The following is an 18,662-nucleotide window of genomic DNA, read 5'->3' as shown; positions in this document are numbered from 1 at the left end:
ATTTGAAAATATCAGGACTCATGGATGTCCATTGCTGTTCAGATGAAAAATATTTAACTGTACTTTCTGGATATACAATAATTACAATGATACTTGTTAATTCTCCACATACTTTCTTCACAGCATAACACTTCTTTCTTTCATTGCCAAGAAAATGGAGCATCTTTTGATGATGATGGTAATGTGTGAAATTAAAAATCAGCTATGGGGGAAGATGGGATTGGGAAGAGGGGCATGGTTAATTTGAAGGTCATGAACTACAATAATTTATCCAGTTAATTTATTGAATAAACTACTAATATACCTCCATTTTTAGAAGTAAATATGAGGGAAGTAATGAAAATCTGTTCTGTAAGTATTAGATGCAAATTATTTTCCCCTTCAAGTAAAACATCCCATTAGGTGACGATTCATTTTGCACAGCAAGTTCCCACCAGACTGTGACTCAGTGGGAAAGGCTCTTATCTAAACCCATTCACTTTCACTGATTTAATAGTACAGCTGCATCCATTTAAAAGCCCCTGGTCTCCAAAGGTTTTCATTCATGTCCTTTCTATGAACAGAACGAAAAGCGGGGAGAGAGGAGGAAGGCTAAACAAGCCCAGTTTCATTTAAAGGTGAGGTGGATGGAGGTGACATTCAATAGAGCGGCAGAGAGCACTATGTAGGGAACAATCAACCACACAAAGCAACCGACTGGGGTCAAGCACCATATCATCATTATCAGCACAACTTGGTGATAATACCTTCATGTCCCCACTAATGACATGTACTTCAGTGCATGAAAACATGACAAAACTGAGCTGGGGTTAAGCTAGGTCAACCCCTTTTTATTTCAACGTCGCCCAAACGAGAATGAGGCAGATAGCTGAATAAATGCCCGAGCAAATGGGCAAGTTGATGAGCTATACCTTTTCTAGGCACTTATTTTTCTGCAGAACCATCCCTGGCCTATAATTATTGCTAACCTTCGAGTGTCATATTGCTGTTTTAGCTTGAAGCAGATATCAACATTTTTTTTGAAGCCAGACCCAACAAAAATTGTACTTGCAGAGTTGTCATTACAGTATGAAAAGTTATCATTATGAATAAACATTCAAACTGGGTGGGGAAAAGCTACTTTTGAACTCAGGTGCTGTTAAATTACTGTCATCTACTTTGCTCCCCTGTTGAATGATGGCCTTTATAATATCAGATATTACCCAACTTTGTAGGCAATTTACCATTCAGGATAAGAACAGTAACAGCAAGGTCAGTATATCTGCTGGTGGGATATAAAAAAAGACTAGAAAGATCCAGATTACAGTTTAAATTTTGATCACTATTTCTCAAATCTATATAATAAAACAGTTACCAAATCTTTCTTACTGAACTGAACAGGATGAACCACAATCATAACTGACTGCAATTCCATAATAACCTAATCTGGATAATTTTCAGACTTTACAATACACCTCTCCTATTTCTTTCCTAGTTATCCTTTTAGAAAATAAACAACTCATGGAAGAGTAACGGAATAAATAAAGGACTAACTTTAAAATATAACATTGTGCTAAAATTCTAGTAACTCCAAGCACGTGGAGGCAGCTAATATAAAATATATTCTGGAAATAGAAAGGGACTGATTATTCAGTTCTGTGCATGAAATCCCCACAGAACACAAACATACAAAGTATTTGTCGCATCAATATTGTTTCAATTCACTGCTTTGAGACGTGTAGTTGCTGAGAATCCAGCTCTCAGATCAACGTCTGAGAAAATGAGACCGCCTTCAGTTTTTTCCCAGGTTATCTCCTGGGTTTCCTGCATTTTACACCAGAAATAAAGTGTGGCTCCTTTCTCCCTCCAAGTTCTACCTTACTTAATGCATCATTTTGAGCATTTGGACTCTCCTCTGCTGTATAGGTAATATGAATGGAATTTGCAAATAAAGCTCTTTTCTTGTTGCCCACAATGTGTACTGAATTGCAGCCTCTCATATTTCATAAATTACTATTGTACCAATCTATAGATGGACTCTTCCGCTGCCTTACTTGTCAAATAAACCTGATAAATTTGCAGACATTTACCAGAAGCTTTGCTGGACTGTTCATGGAATAAACTTCTTCAATTGGTAAACAAAAGACATCCATCTTGAATAACTACTGAAAATGAAGAACTGCATTAATATTCCCGAGTTCCAAATGCGAGGATCAATTACTCATTCCAGCAATTTGGTAAAATATAATGGATCATCATAGTTCCAAGTCATGCTTTGATCCTGTCACTTCATGAGCTATGAACAATATAAGGCCAAAGTAGAATGGAATTAGATCATTGGGAGTCAAAAATTAACTGAATTTGAAAACTTATCACAAGTGGTGCATGCAAGCTCAATTTCAATGTTAAGGAGAAATCTGGATAGATATATGGATGGTAGGGGTATAATTGGCTATGGTCCTGATGCAGATCAATGGGAGTAAATAGTTTAAGTGGTTTGGCATAGACTAGATGGGCAGAAGGACCTGTTCCTGTGCTGTAATTTTTTATAATTCTATAACCTTTATTGTGAAATTGGTCATTTCATAGCTGGTGTAAGAACAGCTGTAACAGAAGCCTGAATATTGGAATGGAAAATAGTACCCAAGGAGACGGCAGGCTGAATGAAAACAAATAACTACTTAATCGATCCTCATAAGAATTAAGGACTTCAGCAAAAATAAAACAAGTGATACAGGTATTAACTGTATAGAGGCTTTCACAGTAGCACAGCTCCTGAACTACAACCTCATAGCACCAGCAGCAACCCAAGTTCAATCCTGGCCAGCAGCACTGGAGTCTGGAGGTTGCAGTGTCTTCCCTTGACTACACAGATTTCCCTCAAGTGATCCAGTGTCCTGCCACATCACAAAAAAATGTGAGTTGGTACCATAATCGGCCTCTGAAAATTGGCCCTTATGTGTACGTGAGTATGACAGACACTGGGTGGAATCAATGGAAATGTGGGAAAAATAAAAGAATGGACTAATGTAAGTAACTGGGCACTTCACTTAATTTTTAGCAGGACCTCAGTAGGCCTAAGGGCTTGTTTCCGATCTGTACAATTCTAAGGTACATTCTTCCATCCATAACCTATCCAGTAAAATGAAAGCCAATAATATAGCTAATATCTGAGATTGGAGATCAGATCTGTATGAATGTATTACTTAATCTTGGAATAAATTCACAAACAACTGTGATTTCCTGCAAATTGAATTCCTGAATGGCTGCCATGATGAAGGATGTTAAGATCTGAAGCTGCAACAAAACTTAAGATATATAGATATAAACATATGCAGATGCTGGAAATCCAAGCAACACACACAAAATACTGGAGGAACTCAGCAGGCCAGGCAGCATCTATGGAAAAGAGTACAGTGGATGTTTTGGGGGTCCTGCCAAAGGGTTTCGATCCAAACCATCGACTAGACTCTTTTCCATAGATGCTGCCTGGCCTACTGAGTTCCTCCAGCATTTTGTGTATATTAGATGTAAGTAATTTTTAAAGATTGAAGGTTATTGTGCTGGTTAATGAATCTGTAAAGGGTGGGGGTGTTGAAACAGGCCTTTAGGTTAATACACATCTTTAGGTTAAAATGCATGAATTAAGGGTAATAAATAAACATGGTTGAGAGTTAGTTACCTGAAACAAAACAAAGTGTGGGAATGATCAAGTCTGTTGCATTGTGGCAGGCTGTGATTCGCAGTAGGGTACTATACAGACCAGTGCTTGACCATAGCCTTTCACATCTATATCAACAATGTAGCCAAATGGTCCAATTGTAATATTTCCAAGTTTACTGCAGGCATGAATTAAGTGCAATAAGAATACAAGGAGGCTTCAAGAGGAACTATACCAACTAACTGAGTAAGCAACAACATGGCAAGTGGAACGCTCTATGGAAAAATGACAAATTATCCACATCAATAAAAGAAACAAAATGTTAAACTAGTGAAAGACCAGGAAACATTGACATTCAAGGAAAACCCGGTGCCCTACTACGTGGGTCAATAAAAACTAACATGTTAGTGCAGCGCACAATTAGGGCAACAACTAATACAATGGCTTTTATTGATTGCAAGTGTAAAAATGTCTCACTACAATTAAACAGAACATTGTGGAGATGACATCATGAATATTTTGTACAATATTGGTTTCCTTACTTAAAAATTATATACCTGTTATAGAGACAGCGCAGCAAAGATCCTGGGAAGAATGGTCTGTCATATGAGGAGAGATTGTGTAGGATATGCCGTATTCAAAAGAGTTTGAAAGAATGGAAGCTGAACTCATTGAAGAGTACAAAATTCTAAACTTTACATTGTAGATGTGTGGGAGGATACCTCCCCACCCCCCACTGACCAAAGAGGCAGCAACTCAGGGTCACAATCTCAAAATAAGACATAAAATATTTAGGAGTTAATTTAGGCAAAGTTCAAAATAACTTTATTATCAAAGTACGTATATGTCACCATATACAACCCTGAGATTCATTTTCTTGCAGTCATACTCAGTATATCCAATAACCATAAGAAAATCAATGAAAGGCTACACCAACAAGGCTTACAACCAGTGTGCAAATAGAACAACAAACTGTGCAAATACAAAAATACTCATAACAATAATTAATAAGCAATGAATATCAAGAACATGAGATGAAGAGTCCTTGAAAGTGAGTCCATAGGTTGTGGGAACGATTCAGAAGCAGAGTGAAGTAATCCCCTCTGTTTTGAGAGCCTAATGGCTGAGGGATAACAGTTACTGACCCTGGTGGTACGACTCCCGAGGCACCTGTACCTTCTTTCTGATGGCAGCAGTGAGAAGAGGGCATGGGCTGGGTGGTGGGGGGTCCCTGATGATGATACTGTGACAATACTCCATGTAAGTGTGCTCAGTGGTGAGAAGAGCTTTCCCCGTGATGGACTGGGCCACATCCACTATTTTTTGTAGGATTTTTCATTGAAGGGCATTGGTGTTTCCATACCAGGCTCTAATGCCAGTCGATATACTCTCCAGCACATACCTACAGAAGTTTGCCAAAGTTTCAGGTGTCATGTCAAACTCCTAAGGAAGCAGAGGTGCTGCAGTGCACCCTTCATAATTCCACTTACGTGCTTGGCCCAGGAAAGGTCCCCCAAAATGATAAAACTGAGGGATTTAAAGCTGGTGACCCTCTCACCTCTGATTCTCAGATGAGGACCGACTCACAGACCTCCAGCTTCCTTCTCCTAAAGTCAATAATCAGCTCTGTGGCCTCGCTGACATTGAGTGAGAAGCAGTTGTTGTGGTACCACTCAGTCAGATTTTCAGTTTCGTTCCCAAGTGCTGATTGGTCACCACCTTTGATTCGGCCTGACGATGGTGTCGTCAGCAAACTTGAATATGCCATTGGAGCTGTGCTCAGCCACACAGTCATCACTGTAAAACAAGTAGAGCAGGGGGCTAAGCACACAGCTTTGTGATGTACGTGTGCTGATGGAGATTGTGGAGAAGAGGTTGTTGCTAAACTGAATGACTGGGGTCTGCAAGTGAGGAAGTCAAGGATCCAATCGGAGGTATTGAGGCCGAAGTCTTTAAGTTTATTGATTAGTTTTGCAGGGATGATAGCATTGAATGCCGAGCTATAGTCGATAAAGTTAATCCTAAGGTATCCATCTTTGCTGTCTAGATGCTTCAGGGTTGAGTGCAGAGACAATAGATGGCATCTGCTGTGGACCTGTGTGTTGCTGGCAAACTAGAGTGCATCCAAGTTGGTTCTCAAAGCAATTCATCACTATGGATGTAGATGCCACTGGACGATAGTCACTGAGGCAGGTCACCATGTTCTTCTTGGGCACTGGTATAATTGAAGCCTGCTGGAAGGTGCTGGGTACCTCAGACTGCCGAAACAAGAGCTTAAAGATCTCATTGAACTCTCCAGCCAGTTGATCAGCACAGGTCCTTAGTACTTGGCCATCTACCCCATCTGGGCCACATGCTTTCTATGGGTTCATCCTCCTGAAGGATGCTCTCACCTTGCCCTCAGAGACATGGTCATCGGGGGCTGTGGGAACTCATGATGGTCCCTCCATGTTTTGATGGTCAAAGCAAACATAGAAGGCATTAAGCTCATCTGGAAGTGAAGCCCTCTTTTCACCCATGTCTCTTGATTTCACTTTGTAAGAGGTGATAGCATTCAAGCTGTACCTCAATTGTCAAGCCTCCTTCACTGATTGAAGTTTACTCTGGAATTGTCTCTTCACCCATGTGAAGATCACCATCCGGAGATCGTACCTGGACCTCTTGTAACTTTCTTGGTCACAGAACTTGAATACCTCTGATCTGGCCATCAGCAGATTTGGGATCTCATGGTTCATCTAGGGCTTCTGGTGGGGAAGACTGAATGATTTTGTGGGGACAGACTCACCCACAACTGTCTTATTTGCTCACAGATTGATGAATTTTTGAAATTCTCTGCCCCTATGGCCTGAGGAGACTCAATCATTGATCACATTCAGATCAGAGATTGCTACATTTCTGGATATTAAATGAATCATGGGACATGGTATCTGAAGTAAAAGATCAGAATGATCTCATTGAATGATGGAGCAAAAATAAGAAACCAAATGATTCACTTTTCCTATGATAGGTAACAGTATATAAAAACAAGGATGTAATGCTGAAGCTTTATAAGGCATTGGAGAGGGTCCAAAGGAGGTTCACAAGAATAAACCCACGAACGAAAGCCATCTCACCGGTGAAGTGGAGATTCTGGACTGGACTGGAATCAATGAGGGATGCTCGACAACTGTGGCAGGGTTTGAATGCCATAAATCAAGCGACATGGGGCACAGCAGAGCCTCGCTTCTAGATAAGCTCGATGTCTTCTATGTTCGCTTTGACCCTTAGTACAGGGAGGAACCATTGTGTGCACTCACACATCTTCTGATGGTCCTTTGACCTCAGTACCTGAAGATGATGTGTGGGCTGACTTGGAGAGAGTGAATCCAAGGAAAGCATCCGGTCCAGACAGAGTACCTGACTGAGTACCGAAGACCTGTGCTGACCAACTGGCTGGTGTGTTCACGGGTATCTTCAACTTCTCGCTTTGTCATTGTATGGTACCCACCTACTTCACGCAGGTTTCAATCATGTCGATGCCCAAGAAGAGTGTTGTAGCCTACTTCAATGACCATCACCCAGTGACACTACATCCGCAGTGATGAAGTGTTTTGAAAGGCTGGTGTTGAAACATATCAGCTGCTGTCTGAGGGGCAGTTTGGATCCTCTCCTATTTGCCTACTGAAGCAACAGGTCCACAGCAAATGCCATCTCATGCCATGTCAGGCTCTTCACACAACCCTGGAACATCTGGATAGCAAAGGTGCTTACACCAGGATGATCTTTATCGATTACAGCTCAGCATTTAATACCATCATCCCCTCAAAACTAATCAGCAAGCTTCAAGACCTGGGCCATAGTACCCTCTTGTGCAATTGGATCCTGGATTTCCTCACTCGCAGACCCAGTCAGTTTGGATTGGCAAAACCATCTCCTCCATCAGCACAGATGCACCACAGAGATGTGTACTTAGCCCCCTGCTCTACTCGTTTCACACCTATGACTACATGGCTAAGTACAACTCCAACACTATATACAAGTTTGCTGATGACACCATTGTTGTGGGCTGTATTAAAGGTGGTGATGAATCAGCATACAGGAGGGAGACTGAAAATTTGGCCGAGTGGTGTCACAACAACCTCTCACTCAATGTCAGCAAAACCAAGGAACTGATTATAGGCTACAGGAGAGGGAAACCAGAGGTCCATGAGCCAGTCCTCATCAGAAGATCAGCGATGGAGAGAGTCAGCAACTTTAAATTTCTAGGTGTCACTCTCTCATAGGGCCTGGCCTGTCCTGTACCCATTATATAAATGTAATTGCAAAGAAAGCAAGACCTCTACTTCCTTAGGAGCCTACAGAAATTCGGCATGACATCAAAAACCTTGACAAAGTTCCATAGATGTGCAGAGGAAAGTGTGTTGACTGGCTGCATTAAGGCCTGGTATAGGAACACCAATGCCTTTGAGTGGAAAATCCCACTAAGGCAGTGGATTCAGACCAGTACATCACAGGTTAATCCATCCCAACCATTGAGTACACCTACATGAAGTATTGTTGTAGAAAAGCAGCATCTCCAAGGATCCTCACCACCCAGGCCATGCTCTTTTCTTGCTGCTGCCATCAGGTAGAAGGTACAGGAGCCTCAGGACTCCACCAGCAGGTTCAAGAACAGTATTGACATCAACTGTACTTTTTCCCCCATAGATGCTGCCTGGCCAGCATTTTGTGTTTGTGTAACTACTGTCATCTATTGAGATGTTCCCACAACTAATGATCTCAGTTTCAAGACTCATCTTGTTATTTCATGCCTTGTTATTTACTGCTATTTATTTATATTTGCATTTGCACACTTTGCTGTTCATTGGTCCTGTTTACAGTTACTGTTCTATAGGTTAGTTGAGTATGCCGGAGGGAAAACGAATCTCACGGTTGTATGTGGTGACATGTATGTACTCTGGTAATAAATTTTACTTTGACCTTTGAACGGTTGCTGTATGAGGAGCGTTTATTGCTGAGGACCTGTACTCACTGGGGTTTAGAAGAATGAGAGAGGATTTCATTGAAACCTATTGAATATTGAAAGGCCTACAAGGAGTGGACATGGAGAAAATGTTTCCTATATTGAGGGAGTCCAGGATCAAGGGGGTCAGCCTCAGAATAGAAGGGCATCCCTTAGAGATGAGGAGGAATTTCTTTAGCTAGAGAGTAGTGAGTGAAGGCCAAACCATTGGGTATACTTAAGTGAAGTTTGATATGTTCTTGATTATTCGAGCCATCAAAGGGTACAGGGAGAAGGTAGGAGATTGCAGTTGAGAGGGATAATCAATTAGCCATGAATGAAGGTGGAGGAGACTTGATAGGCCAAATGGCCTAATTTGGCTCCTATGTCTTGTGGTTCTCAAAAAAATGACTATTACAATAGGATTCAGGAAAATATTGAAACACTCACAATGAAAGAAAAATTATTATTGGAAGAAAAATATTGAACAATTTGGGGAAAGAATGGGTAAATAGGTCATGGGTGCAGACACACCACCCCTGAGACACCAGGCAAAGTCATTTGATTCCAACCCATTGGTTTATTAATCATTGCAGAAAGTCTCTCTGGTGCTTCCACTCCGTCCCCTCTCTCTTGCCCTTTCCCAACAATGATTCCCCTCTCCTTGCCCCCTTCCCACTCTCAGTCCACAATAGAGACCCACATCAGAATCGGGTTTATCCTCACTCACCTATGTCATGAAATTTGTTTTTTTATAGAGCAATACATAAAATTACTACAGTAGTGTGCGAAAATCTTAGCCATCCTAGCTGTATGTAAACATGAAAAAATCTGTAGAAGCTGGAAATCCAAAGGAACCACATTTTGTGTGTCTAGCAATATATACATGCCTAAGACTTTCACATAGTACTGTCGGTGTTGTCCTTTTACCTCCAACTACAATATCCCAGCCATTCTAACTTGTTTAATTAGCAATTAAAAGATTGACACTTACTAAACTCATAAAAATCCATTCCAGAAGGACTCACTGGAGTCCATTTCCCACATTTGTTAAAGTATCAATGGTAATGTCATCAAATTGGCCGTGAAATCACTGATAATTTCTATTTCTTGCTTTCAGTTAATCAGCGTAATCTGTTAAAAGCACTTGCCAGTTCTTTGTCATGTGATTATGTTCCATTAACTTCCAGAGTAATTGACGTTTCCCAACTTCTGTATTAAACGTCCACAGTTTTCAGATGATAGATTATAAATCCCTAAATGTGCCCATCACAAAAACTATAACTGTTTCATTGATCACAGGTTTATGAAGTTGAAGGGTTCATAAGAAATATACCAACAACCCCTCATGTCCGCTGTGCAAGAAATTTTACCCAGATGACTTAACACTACTCCCGAGTATTCCTTCAATTTCCACATCTCTATCCATCTTATTTATGAAAAACGAGTTTTCTGACCTTTGTTAGACATTTAGCATTTCTATTCGAATACAAGATCAGCTACATGAAGAGTCACAAATGCTATGCCCTTTCATAGAAACGCACCCCAAGCTTCAATTTTAGAACAGTATCACCCCCTACCGCTCCGATGAGTTTTGTTTTTTCTCTCCGAGTGTTCCTAACTCTCGAGCTGCCCACGTTCAAATGGATTCGGTGTAGAAGGCTGGAGACACGAGAGACCGCAGAGGCTGGAAAGGCTTTTGTTTAAAGTGGATTCAAATCCACGTTCCTGTGCTTAAAAGGTGCTTCTGCCAAGTTCCTGATAATTTATTTTCTGGCAACGGTTGTGTTACACTGAATACTTATGACAGATTTCCCTTGCCTACCAGTCAAGAAAGATAATGTACAACTTTCATTCCCCCCCCAAAAAAAAATCAATATCAAAGTGTTTGATGACCATACAAAACCAGTAATCCCCTGGATAATCACTTGAAAAGAGCTTGTCAAACAAATTGTCTTTATTATGGCCTGATTAAAGACAACGGCAATTTTGGCTGTAGACTCGCGCGCAACTAAAGTGGTCAGCTTGAATAAACATACAAAGTCAATTAGCAGATAGGTGACAATGGCTGGTTTATAATGCTCGCAATTTAACAAATGCACGCTCAGTCCACTCTGCACAACACCGCAAAAAAGACCCGCAAAGGCGTGAAAGGGAACTAATGACCAAACCAGGTCTACGATACGACATTGTCTCTTTTTCTCCCATCTCGATACAATCCACAGCAAGTTGTCCAGCGGCTGGGGAAGGAGTCGAAGAGGGACACAATTCGGCGATTGAACACTGCTGACTTAAAACACAAGACGCTGCAGAAAGTTTTCCTTTCTGAGTTTAGCGCGTGATTTCTGAGGGGGGAAATGATCCGAGGGTTCCTCGTTATCTCTTACGTTTAAAGATCGAGAAGTCACAGGCACCCAAAACAGTCGGTCGCGATTATGATACGTGTTGATCCAAGTGCTCTAAGAGCACTGTAACAATTTTTATAACTACATTACCCGCCACGGATCAGTGGGTGTTGTTTACCATCGCGTCATAAAGACACAACGCAACAAGGAATTTCCATTTTACATCGCGCGTTCTACGATCCCAGAAAAGAAACAGATGTGAAAACTTCATTGCAAAGTTGGACTTCGGCTTTCTAATTCCGAATGGACGCAGCTGAATTACACTCAAGTTTCTCTTCAAAATAGCAGCCGTATTGATAGCAATCCGCGTGTTGTTTAAAAGGATGCAACTTCAAACCACTTCACTCGTTTTCTGGTTTCAAGGATATATATTCTTAAGTTTTTTTTTCTAAAAACTTCAGTTGTGTATATATTTATATATCCCCCAAAGTACGACATCCAGCATTAAAACTTGGAACAAGACATTTTAGTTACTATCTATCTCCATGTTTGAAGGGAGAAGCAGTTTTATTTCGTGTTTCAAGATTAACTACCAGGCTTCGATAGACCGTCTTCCAAAACAGTTTAAACACAACCAGAACTCTGCTCACATAAAAACTTCCGCGCACACGAAGGAAATAATCAACTATTTTGCCACGGATCCATAAAAACTGACCACCTCCCTCCTCCCCCGTCGGTTTGTCTATCACCCTACCGGAAAAGTCCGAAGAAGTTGTGACAAAGTTGCTCGTCCAAACCAGACCCATCAAGCTCAGCAAAATCACATCCCAACGCAAGCAACGCGGGTCTGGGTGAAACATCCTTGGGTCATTCGGCATCTGTTTTACACGCTGAAGATCCATCCCTTCCTCAGTTATTCATTCCGCCAAGTCACATTTCGAGACTGATATTTCACTGTGGTGCCAGCTAGTCCCATTGCTGGAAAGCAGATCGACACTGACTGCTGGAGGCGTTTGGGGAAAGTGAAGGACGAGTAGCGCAACTCTGTGACTTAGGGTGAAATTGACAGGCTCCCACCTGAGGCAGCAGTTTCCCGCCAGGTCCTAACGCCCCTCGCTCACGCCTAAATCCATCAAGCAACTTCGCTAATTTCATTTTCTAAACTCTTCTACACCATATTCTACCGTTTTGCCAGTTTCTTGTCATTATCCTACACACTTAAAATAGTTTATCCTTAAAGAAAGCACGGCAGCGCCTCTCTGCTTAAGAGTTTGCGGAGATTCGGCGTGAGTTTGAGAGTATATTGACTGCCTGATATGGAAACACCAATTCCCTCGAACAGAAAATCCGACAGAAAGTAGTGGATACGGCCCAGTCCATCGCACGTAAAGCCGCCCCCCCCCCCCCCCCCCACTGAGCACAGCTACATTAAACGCTCTTGCAGAAAAGCAGCACCCATCACCAGGGACCCCCAGCACTCGCTGCTGCCATCAGGAAGAAGGTACAAAAGCCTCAGGACACGCACCACCAGGTTCAGGGACAGTTATTACCCCTCAACCATCAGGCTCAACCAAAGGGGATAACTTCGGTCAATTTCACTTGTCCCATCGTTGAAATGTTCTCACAACCAATGGACTCACTTTCAAAGACTCTTCATCTCACATTCTCGATACTTATTGCTTGTTGTTTTTTGTCTGTCTCTTTCTTTCCGTATTTACACAGTTTGTTGTCTTGTGCACACTAGTTGTACGCCTAGATGCGGTTATTTAACTTATTTAGTATGCCCGCAAGCAAATGAATCCCAGCGTTGTCTATGCGGACATGTATGTACTTTGATAATAAAAATTACTTTGAACTTTGAAATAGCCGTCACGCCCTGGATTGGAAGTGCCAAAGCACGGAGATTTGCAGTCTCAGCCTACAGGCACCACCCCTCTCCACCATAGAGGCCATCTTCTTGAAAGCGGTATCCATCACTAAAATCATTAAGGACCCTCACCATCTGGGACATGCCCCCTCCCTTCTCATTACAACCATTGGAGAAGAGAGGCAAGAGCCTGAAGACACATACTTGACGATCTCGGAACTGCTTCTTCCTCCCCGCCATTGGATTTCTGAACTGCCCATGAATCCATGATCACTACCTAATTTTACCCTTCTCTGCTTGATTTATTTATCTTGCACACTGTACTGTGGCTGCAAAGCAACAAGTATAACATATAAGTGATAATAAAACTGATTATGACGCACGCACACATACTGTATGTACTGTATATAAATATAGCAACACATACATCACACACGTACTCACCGCCAGGAAAGATGTCAATAATTTTGAAAGAATGCAGAGGAAATTTACAAGGATGTCTCCTGGGCTTGAGGTCCTGAGTTATAGGAAGGGTTGAACAGGTTATTCACTGGAATTCACACGCAGGCTTTCTCCTCCTCAGAGTGGGCGAGACTAGAACTAGAGGTCATAGGTTTAGGATGAAAAGTGACGTCATTAAAGGGGAATTTCTTCACTCAAGAGAGTGGTGCGAGTGTAGAACGAGCCAGCCAAAGTAATGGATGTGGGTTGAACTGCAACATTTAAGTGTAGTTTTGATATAGTCCTGTTGTGGTAGGTGAAACAAGGCAGAAAAACAGGCTAGGACGGCCAGGATGGGTTGAAGGGCCTGTTTCTGTGCTGTGGTGCTTCATGACTCTATGGATAGAATGAGCTTTCCGGATTATCGTACGCGGTTTCCAGTGCTGCCAAGCCCAGTTGATGTGGAAATGATTGGACAGCATTCCTGGGCACCAGTTGGTTGCAGACATGGACTGGGCCATAAGGAAACAGAAATATTAGACTGCCCTGGTAGGCCTGGACGTCTTCCAACAGTCAGTGGTGAATGATATGCATCAGTGGTGGCCCCAAACAAAACCACAAATCATATCCTCTGTGATTATAAACTTGAAGCAGTATTCCTTTGACAACTCTATAATTATATATCTGATTCTCTTCCATTGTCCTACTGATTGGAAAGATCTCACTTTATTTCTACCAACAGCAGCCAGCTACAGCCATAGCTTCTCCAATTGCCCGTGGAGTGCTTCCTGCAGCCCCTACCTACCCCCATCTTCCTCTTTTACGTGCAGGTTCTTGAAGCTATGAAGAGGTTGATGACTCCAGATAAACCACACCTAGCTTTTTGCTTGTCTGTTCTAATGTCACTGCATGTAATTAACTGATGATGCTTTTTTCTGCAGAATGCACTCCCTTTAAGTGTTGACATAAAAGACAGCACAAAAGAAAGTTTTGTTACTTCCCAACCTCCTATCCCCAGTCAGCCAACAGCAGAGTTCATCTAACACAGGCAGGACACATAACAGAAGTGCAGTCATGCAGAATTTTGGGTCTAGTGTCCATAATTCGAGATGTTTTGAGACAGTGATGAAAAAAAAGGACAGGATTACAGGTTTGGGTACTAAACTAGAGCAGGGCTAGTTTTGGGGGAAATAGGCAGGATCTAGCAGAAGTCAATTTGATTGAAAAGAAAGGCATGAATAAAGAGTGGGAGCCTTTTAAGTGTGTGATGTCAAGAGTCTGGGAGAAGCACATTTCAGTCAGGGTAAAGGGTAAAATGAACAAGTTTAGGACATCTTGGGTAACGAGAGAGGGTCTGATGAAGAAAAAGGAAACATACATTTAGGAGGTTGGGAATAAGTGAATCCCTTAATGACAGTAAAATAATTAAGAATACTCTTAAGGAGGGGAAAGAGAGTTATGCAATGGGCCTGGCAGGTAAGGTTAAGAAAACTCCCAAGAGGTGCTTTAACTATATTAATTGTAAAAGGGTGGCTTTATTTAAGATTTATTTATATTTAAGAGAATAGGTCCCTTTAGAGATCAACAGGGCCTTCTATGCCTCATGTTGCAGGAGATGGGTGGGAGATTTAATGAATACTTCTTGGTATTTTCTGAGAAAAAATTATGGTTATTCAAGGCATAAGGGAAACTGGTGGAGATGTTTTCAAGGATATTTGTATTACCAGGAAGAAGGTACTTGCAAACATTTAGCGCATTAAGTTGAATAGTGCATTACGGGTATCTTCAGACTTTGTTTGAGGCTACAAAAGAAATTGCAGAGGCTCACGTGGAGATATTTACTATATCATTAACTCCTAGTGAAGTTCCTGAAGACTAGAAGGAAGCTAATGTTGCTCTGTTGTTTAATAAGGATAGTAAAGACAAGGAACTATTGGTCAGTCAACTTGACATCAGGAGTGGAGAAGTTACTGCAGGGATTTCTGAGGGAAAGGATCAACCAGCACTTGGATTTAGAGTCTGATTATGAGGAGCCAGCATAGCTTTGTGCACGGGAAGTTGTGCTTGACAAACCTTTTAGAGTTCTTTGACTGAGTTACTTCTTTGAAAGAGTAGATGAGGGTAGAATTGTGGATTCTTAGAATTATTCAGTAAAGCTCAACATGGTAGGCTGCTCTGAAAGGCCAGGTTGCATGGAATTTAGGAAGAGCTAGTTCAATTGATTCAAAATTTGCTCAGAGGTCGGAAACAGAGGGTGGTGGTTGAAGATTCTTTTTCAGAATGGAGGCCAGTGACAAATGGTGTGCCACAGGGATTGCTGTTGGGATCCTTGTAATTCATTATTTATGTAAATAATTTGGATAAATATGCACATAGCCTGATCGTCTTTTTTTGTGAATGACACAAATTAAGGTTATTGTACAGGAGGGTCTTGTTCAGTTAGAGAAATGGACCAAGGAATGGGAAATGGATTTTGATACAGACAAGTGTGAGATGATGCATTTTGGAAAATATTTACGAGGACATTGCCAGGATTAGAGGGTCTGAGTTGTAGGGAGTGGTTGGCCAGAATGTAGGAGAATTGGGAATAGAGATGTTTACAATTTATGCTGCCTGGCCTGCTGAGTTCTGCCAGCATTTTTGTGTTTTTATTTATTTCCAGCATCTGCAGATTCACTCGTGTTGCCTTTGAATTCACTACTGCGAAGCCTCTTCTAGTGATGCCTACACTGAAGAAGTTCAGATCTTCTCTCCGACGGGAGTTCAGCGAGAGCCTCTCTCTCTGCTCCCAACCTACTATTTCTTCAGCCCTGAAACTTTTGGACCACACGCTAACCCAGACCCGGTATTAGTCACATATCCTTCCTTGGTGCGTGTCTCCGCAACCAACTAACTCCAACGGGCTTCAGGATTCGTTTCCAAGGCTCCCGATTTGGACCTTCGGAGGATTACCTCCTCCCATAGATGCTGCCTGGCCTGCTGAGTTCTGCCAGCATTTTATGTGTTTATGTTTACAATTATGACAGGCCTAGATAAGGTGGTTGGTAACAGTCTTTTCTCCAAGGTAGGAAAGTCCAAAACTAGCAGCATAGATTGAGGGTGAGCGAGGAAAACTATTAAAGGGATCTAAGTGGGAACACTGTCACGCAGAGGGTAATACATATAAGAAATGAGCTGCCAGAGGAAGTGGTTGAGGTGGGCGCAATAGTATCATTTAAGAAGCACTTGAGTAGAGGCATGCAGTGTGCAACTTTGAGGGATATAGGCTGAATGCAAGAAATTGGGACTAGCTGGGTGGACACTGTAATTGCCAGGGAGTTATTGGGCCGAAGGGCCTGAACCCATGCTGTACCTCTGTATAATTCTGAATCTATCTCATGGACCCAGTCCACTGCCTGGATTTTTTCACCCAGAGAATACACATCCACGTACACTTTTTTCCACATGTGGGGGCAGGGGCGGGGGGGGGTGGGGGGAGGTTTAGCAAGCAATCTGATTCTCTGCACCCAACAGAATGATGTTGGCTCCAAATGTCAAAGGTTGTGTTTTCTCCACAGACAGCCACAAAACAAAATGAACCCCAGACCCCTTTCAAAGCTAAAAAAAACATCAAACCCAGCTCTCCCACGCGCAAAAAAAATCAAATGGCAAAAGAATTAGCAAAAACGCAGGACATAAAACACACAATCAAAAGGCATATTTCAGTTCAGCTCAGTGTTCAGTATCTGCAGGCCATCCCGACTCAAAAATCTTCTGCAGTAGCAAAACAACGAGCAGCTAGAAACTACAACACATCATAAGCGTGAATTAGATTCCACAACCCACAAACAGTGTCAATTAAACCTTGCTCTGGCAACATCCTCCAACAGCATTGAGGAGAGAGATATCACTCAATACGATGGCCTTCCGTCAAGAGCAGCAAGCAAAAGGAAGAGAGGGGCCACCACACGCAGAAACCCTCCTCTGGCAACAGTGAGCGAGAGGCTGGTAGTCAGCGCTGAACACTCGCTCACCCTCTGCACCTGCCTGAATGATTTTGATCTTCCCCAACACTTCAGTTAGCGAGGAGTCAATCATGGACTCGCGCCCATCTCCAGGCTTCCTGGCCTCTATGTCACATGTTTTACTCGCAGCCTCGTAGTACCCTCTCAGAGACAGCAAAGCATGAATTTGATTCTCTTATTTATGTTAGTCCCAATCCGACTAGAGCAAATGGAGAGACAATTAGAAAAGGCAAAAAACATTTCCCTCATTTAGGCATTTTTAGTTTGAAAATATGTTTTGCAATTTTCATTGATTTTATTATGGTTATTATTCTATTGGTTCTCTAAGATTGTTATAGCCAGAGGTGGTAATGAGGACAAGCTGCTACTACCCATTAAATGCTCCCAATGTCATGCACTTCAAGGAGCCTCTGACAAGCAAGTCCAGTTTCTGGACTTCACGTGTGGCTTAGCTATCAAGCCCCACAGAACCATTTCTGCTGACAGGAGAAGGGGCAAAGGCAGTTACTACCACTTTAAAACCAGTCACTTTGGGCAGATGGGGCTCATCAGCTGTGGTTGGCAGTTCATCTAGGCGAAGGAAAACTCTGATCTCAAATCTCCACTGCCTTGTGGCTGTACCCACTCATGGGGAAGGCTTCAGGAGTAAACCCCATGGGAAACGTCTGGAGCTGGAGCCCCTAAGGCAGTCCTACGTTGAGTTCATTGCTGTCTGGCAACTCCTGCAACACTGCAATTCGTTAGGATTCATCAGATGCACGGAGAGGGGGAGCTTGCTATATGGGCAAACAGCTTGCTCTGCATATCGTACTGCCCAGGCTTGCGTATCTAGACAGCTGGGACACAATATCCATGGTCAACTCTGACCGACAGATGCCTCATCGACATATTATCATTCAATTGAGTATGCCTGCACGAAAACGAATCTCAGAATTGTATATATACTCTGACAATAAATTGACTTTGAACTTTTGAACTTCTTTCATTTAGATCAATGATCATGAGAAACGACCTGTCATATTGTACCATTGTGAGTGTGCAAAATTGATATTGTAGAAAATAATAATGATAATGGAACATTTTTAAAGTTCTAGGTGTCATATTTAGATATTTAATAAGACAGAATCATTTGGAAATCAGAAGATACTCAAAAGCACAGAGTGCAGAGATAGTTTTTGACAACAGAATAATAAAGTTTACAACAATTTTCAGTTGATTCTGCACCAAAGAGTTTGAGGACTGAGAGACATTTTCCAGAAACGAGAATTGAAGTCCAAGTGTCTGACGTGCATTAACATTCCTTCTATTAGTGTTCAAAACATTGAAGAAAATGAAAGAAAATTAACCCAAGTTGTGTTCCCTGGCATTTGATTGTTTTTCTGAT

At 42.0% G+C, this 18,662-nt stretch overlaps 1 protein-coding gene across 3 annotated transcripts in view; it reads right to left on the bottom strand.

Annotated features, from left to right (window-relative positions):
* The window catches only part of LOC140733639 (protein eva-1 homolog A-like), a 300,828-nt gene extending 288,858 nt beyond the window's left edge, over positions 1-11,970 (bottom strand). For 2 of the 3 annotated variants that reach the window (XM_073057244.1, XM_073057246.1), the window contains exon 1: positions 11,721-11,970. In XM_073057244.1, coding sequence (XP_072913345.1) covers positions 11,721-11,868 — 148 coding nt within the window. In that variant the 5' untranslated portion in view covers positions 11,869-11,970. The remainder of the gene's footprint in view (positions 1-11,720) is intronic. The other variant, XM_073057245.1, reaches the window with a different exon arrangement.
* Positions 11,971-18,662: the final 6,692 nt, after the last annotated feature.

Source organism: Hemitrygon akajei, chromosome 9 (genome assembly GCF_048418815.1).
Source record: "Hemitrygon akajei chromosome 9, sHemAka1.3, whole genome shotgun sequence".
NCBI lineage: Eukaryota > Metazoa > Chordata > Chondrichthyes > Myliobatiformes > Dasyatidae > Hemitrygon > Hemitrygon akajei.
The sequence above is the reverse complement of the archived record's forward strand: the minus strand, read 5'-3'. Positions and strand labels throughout refer to the sequence as shown.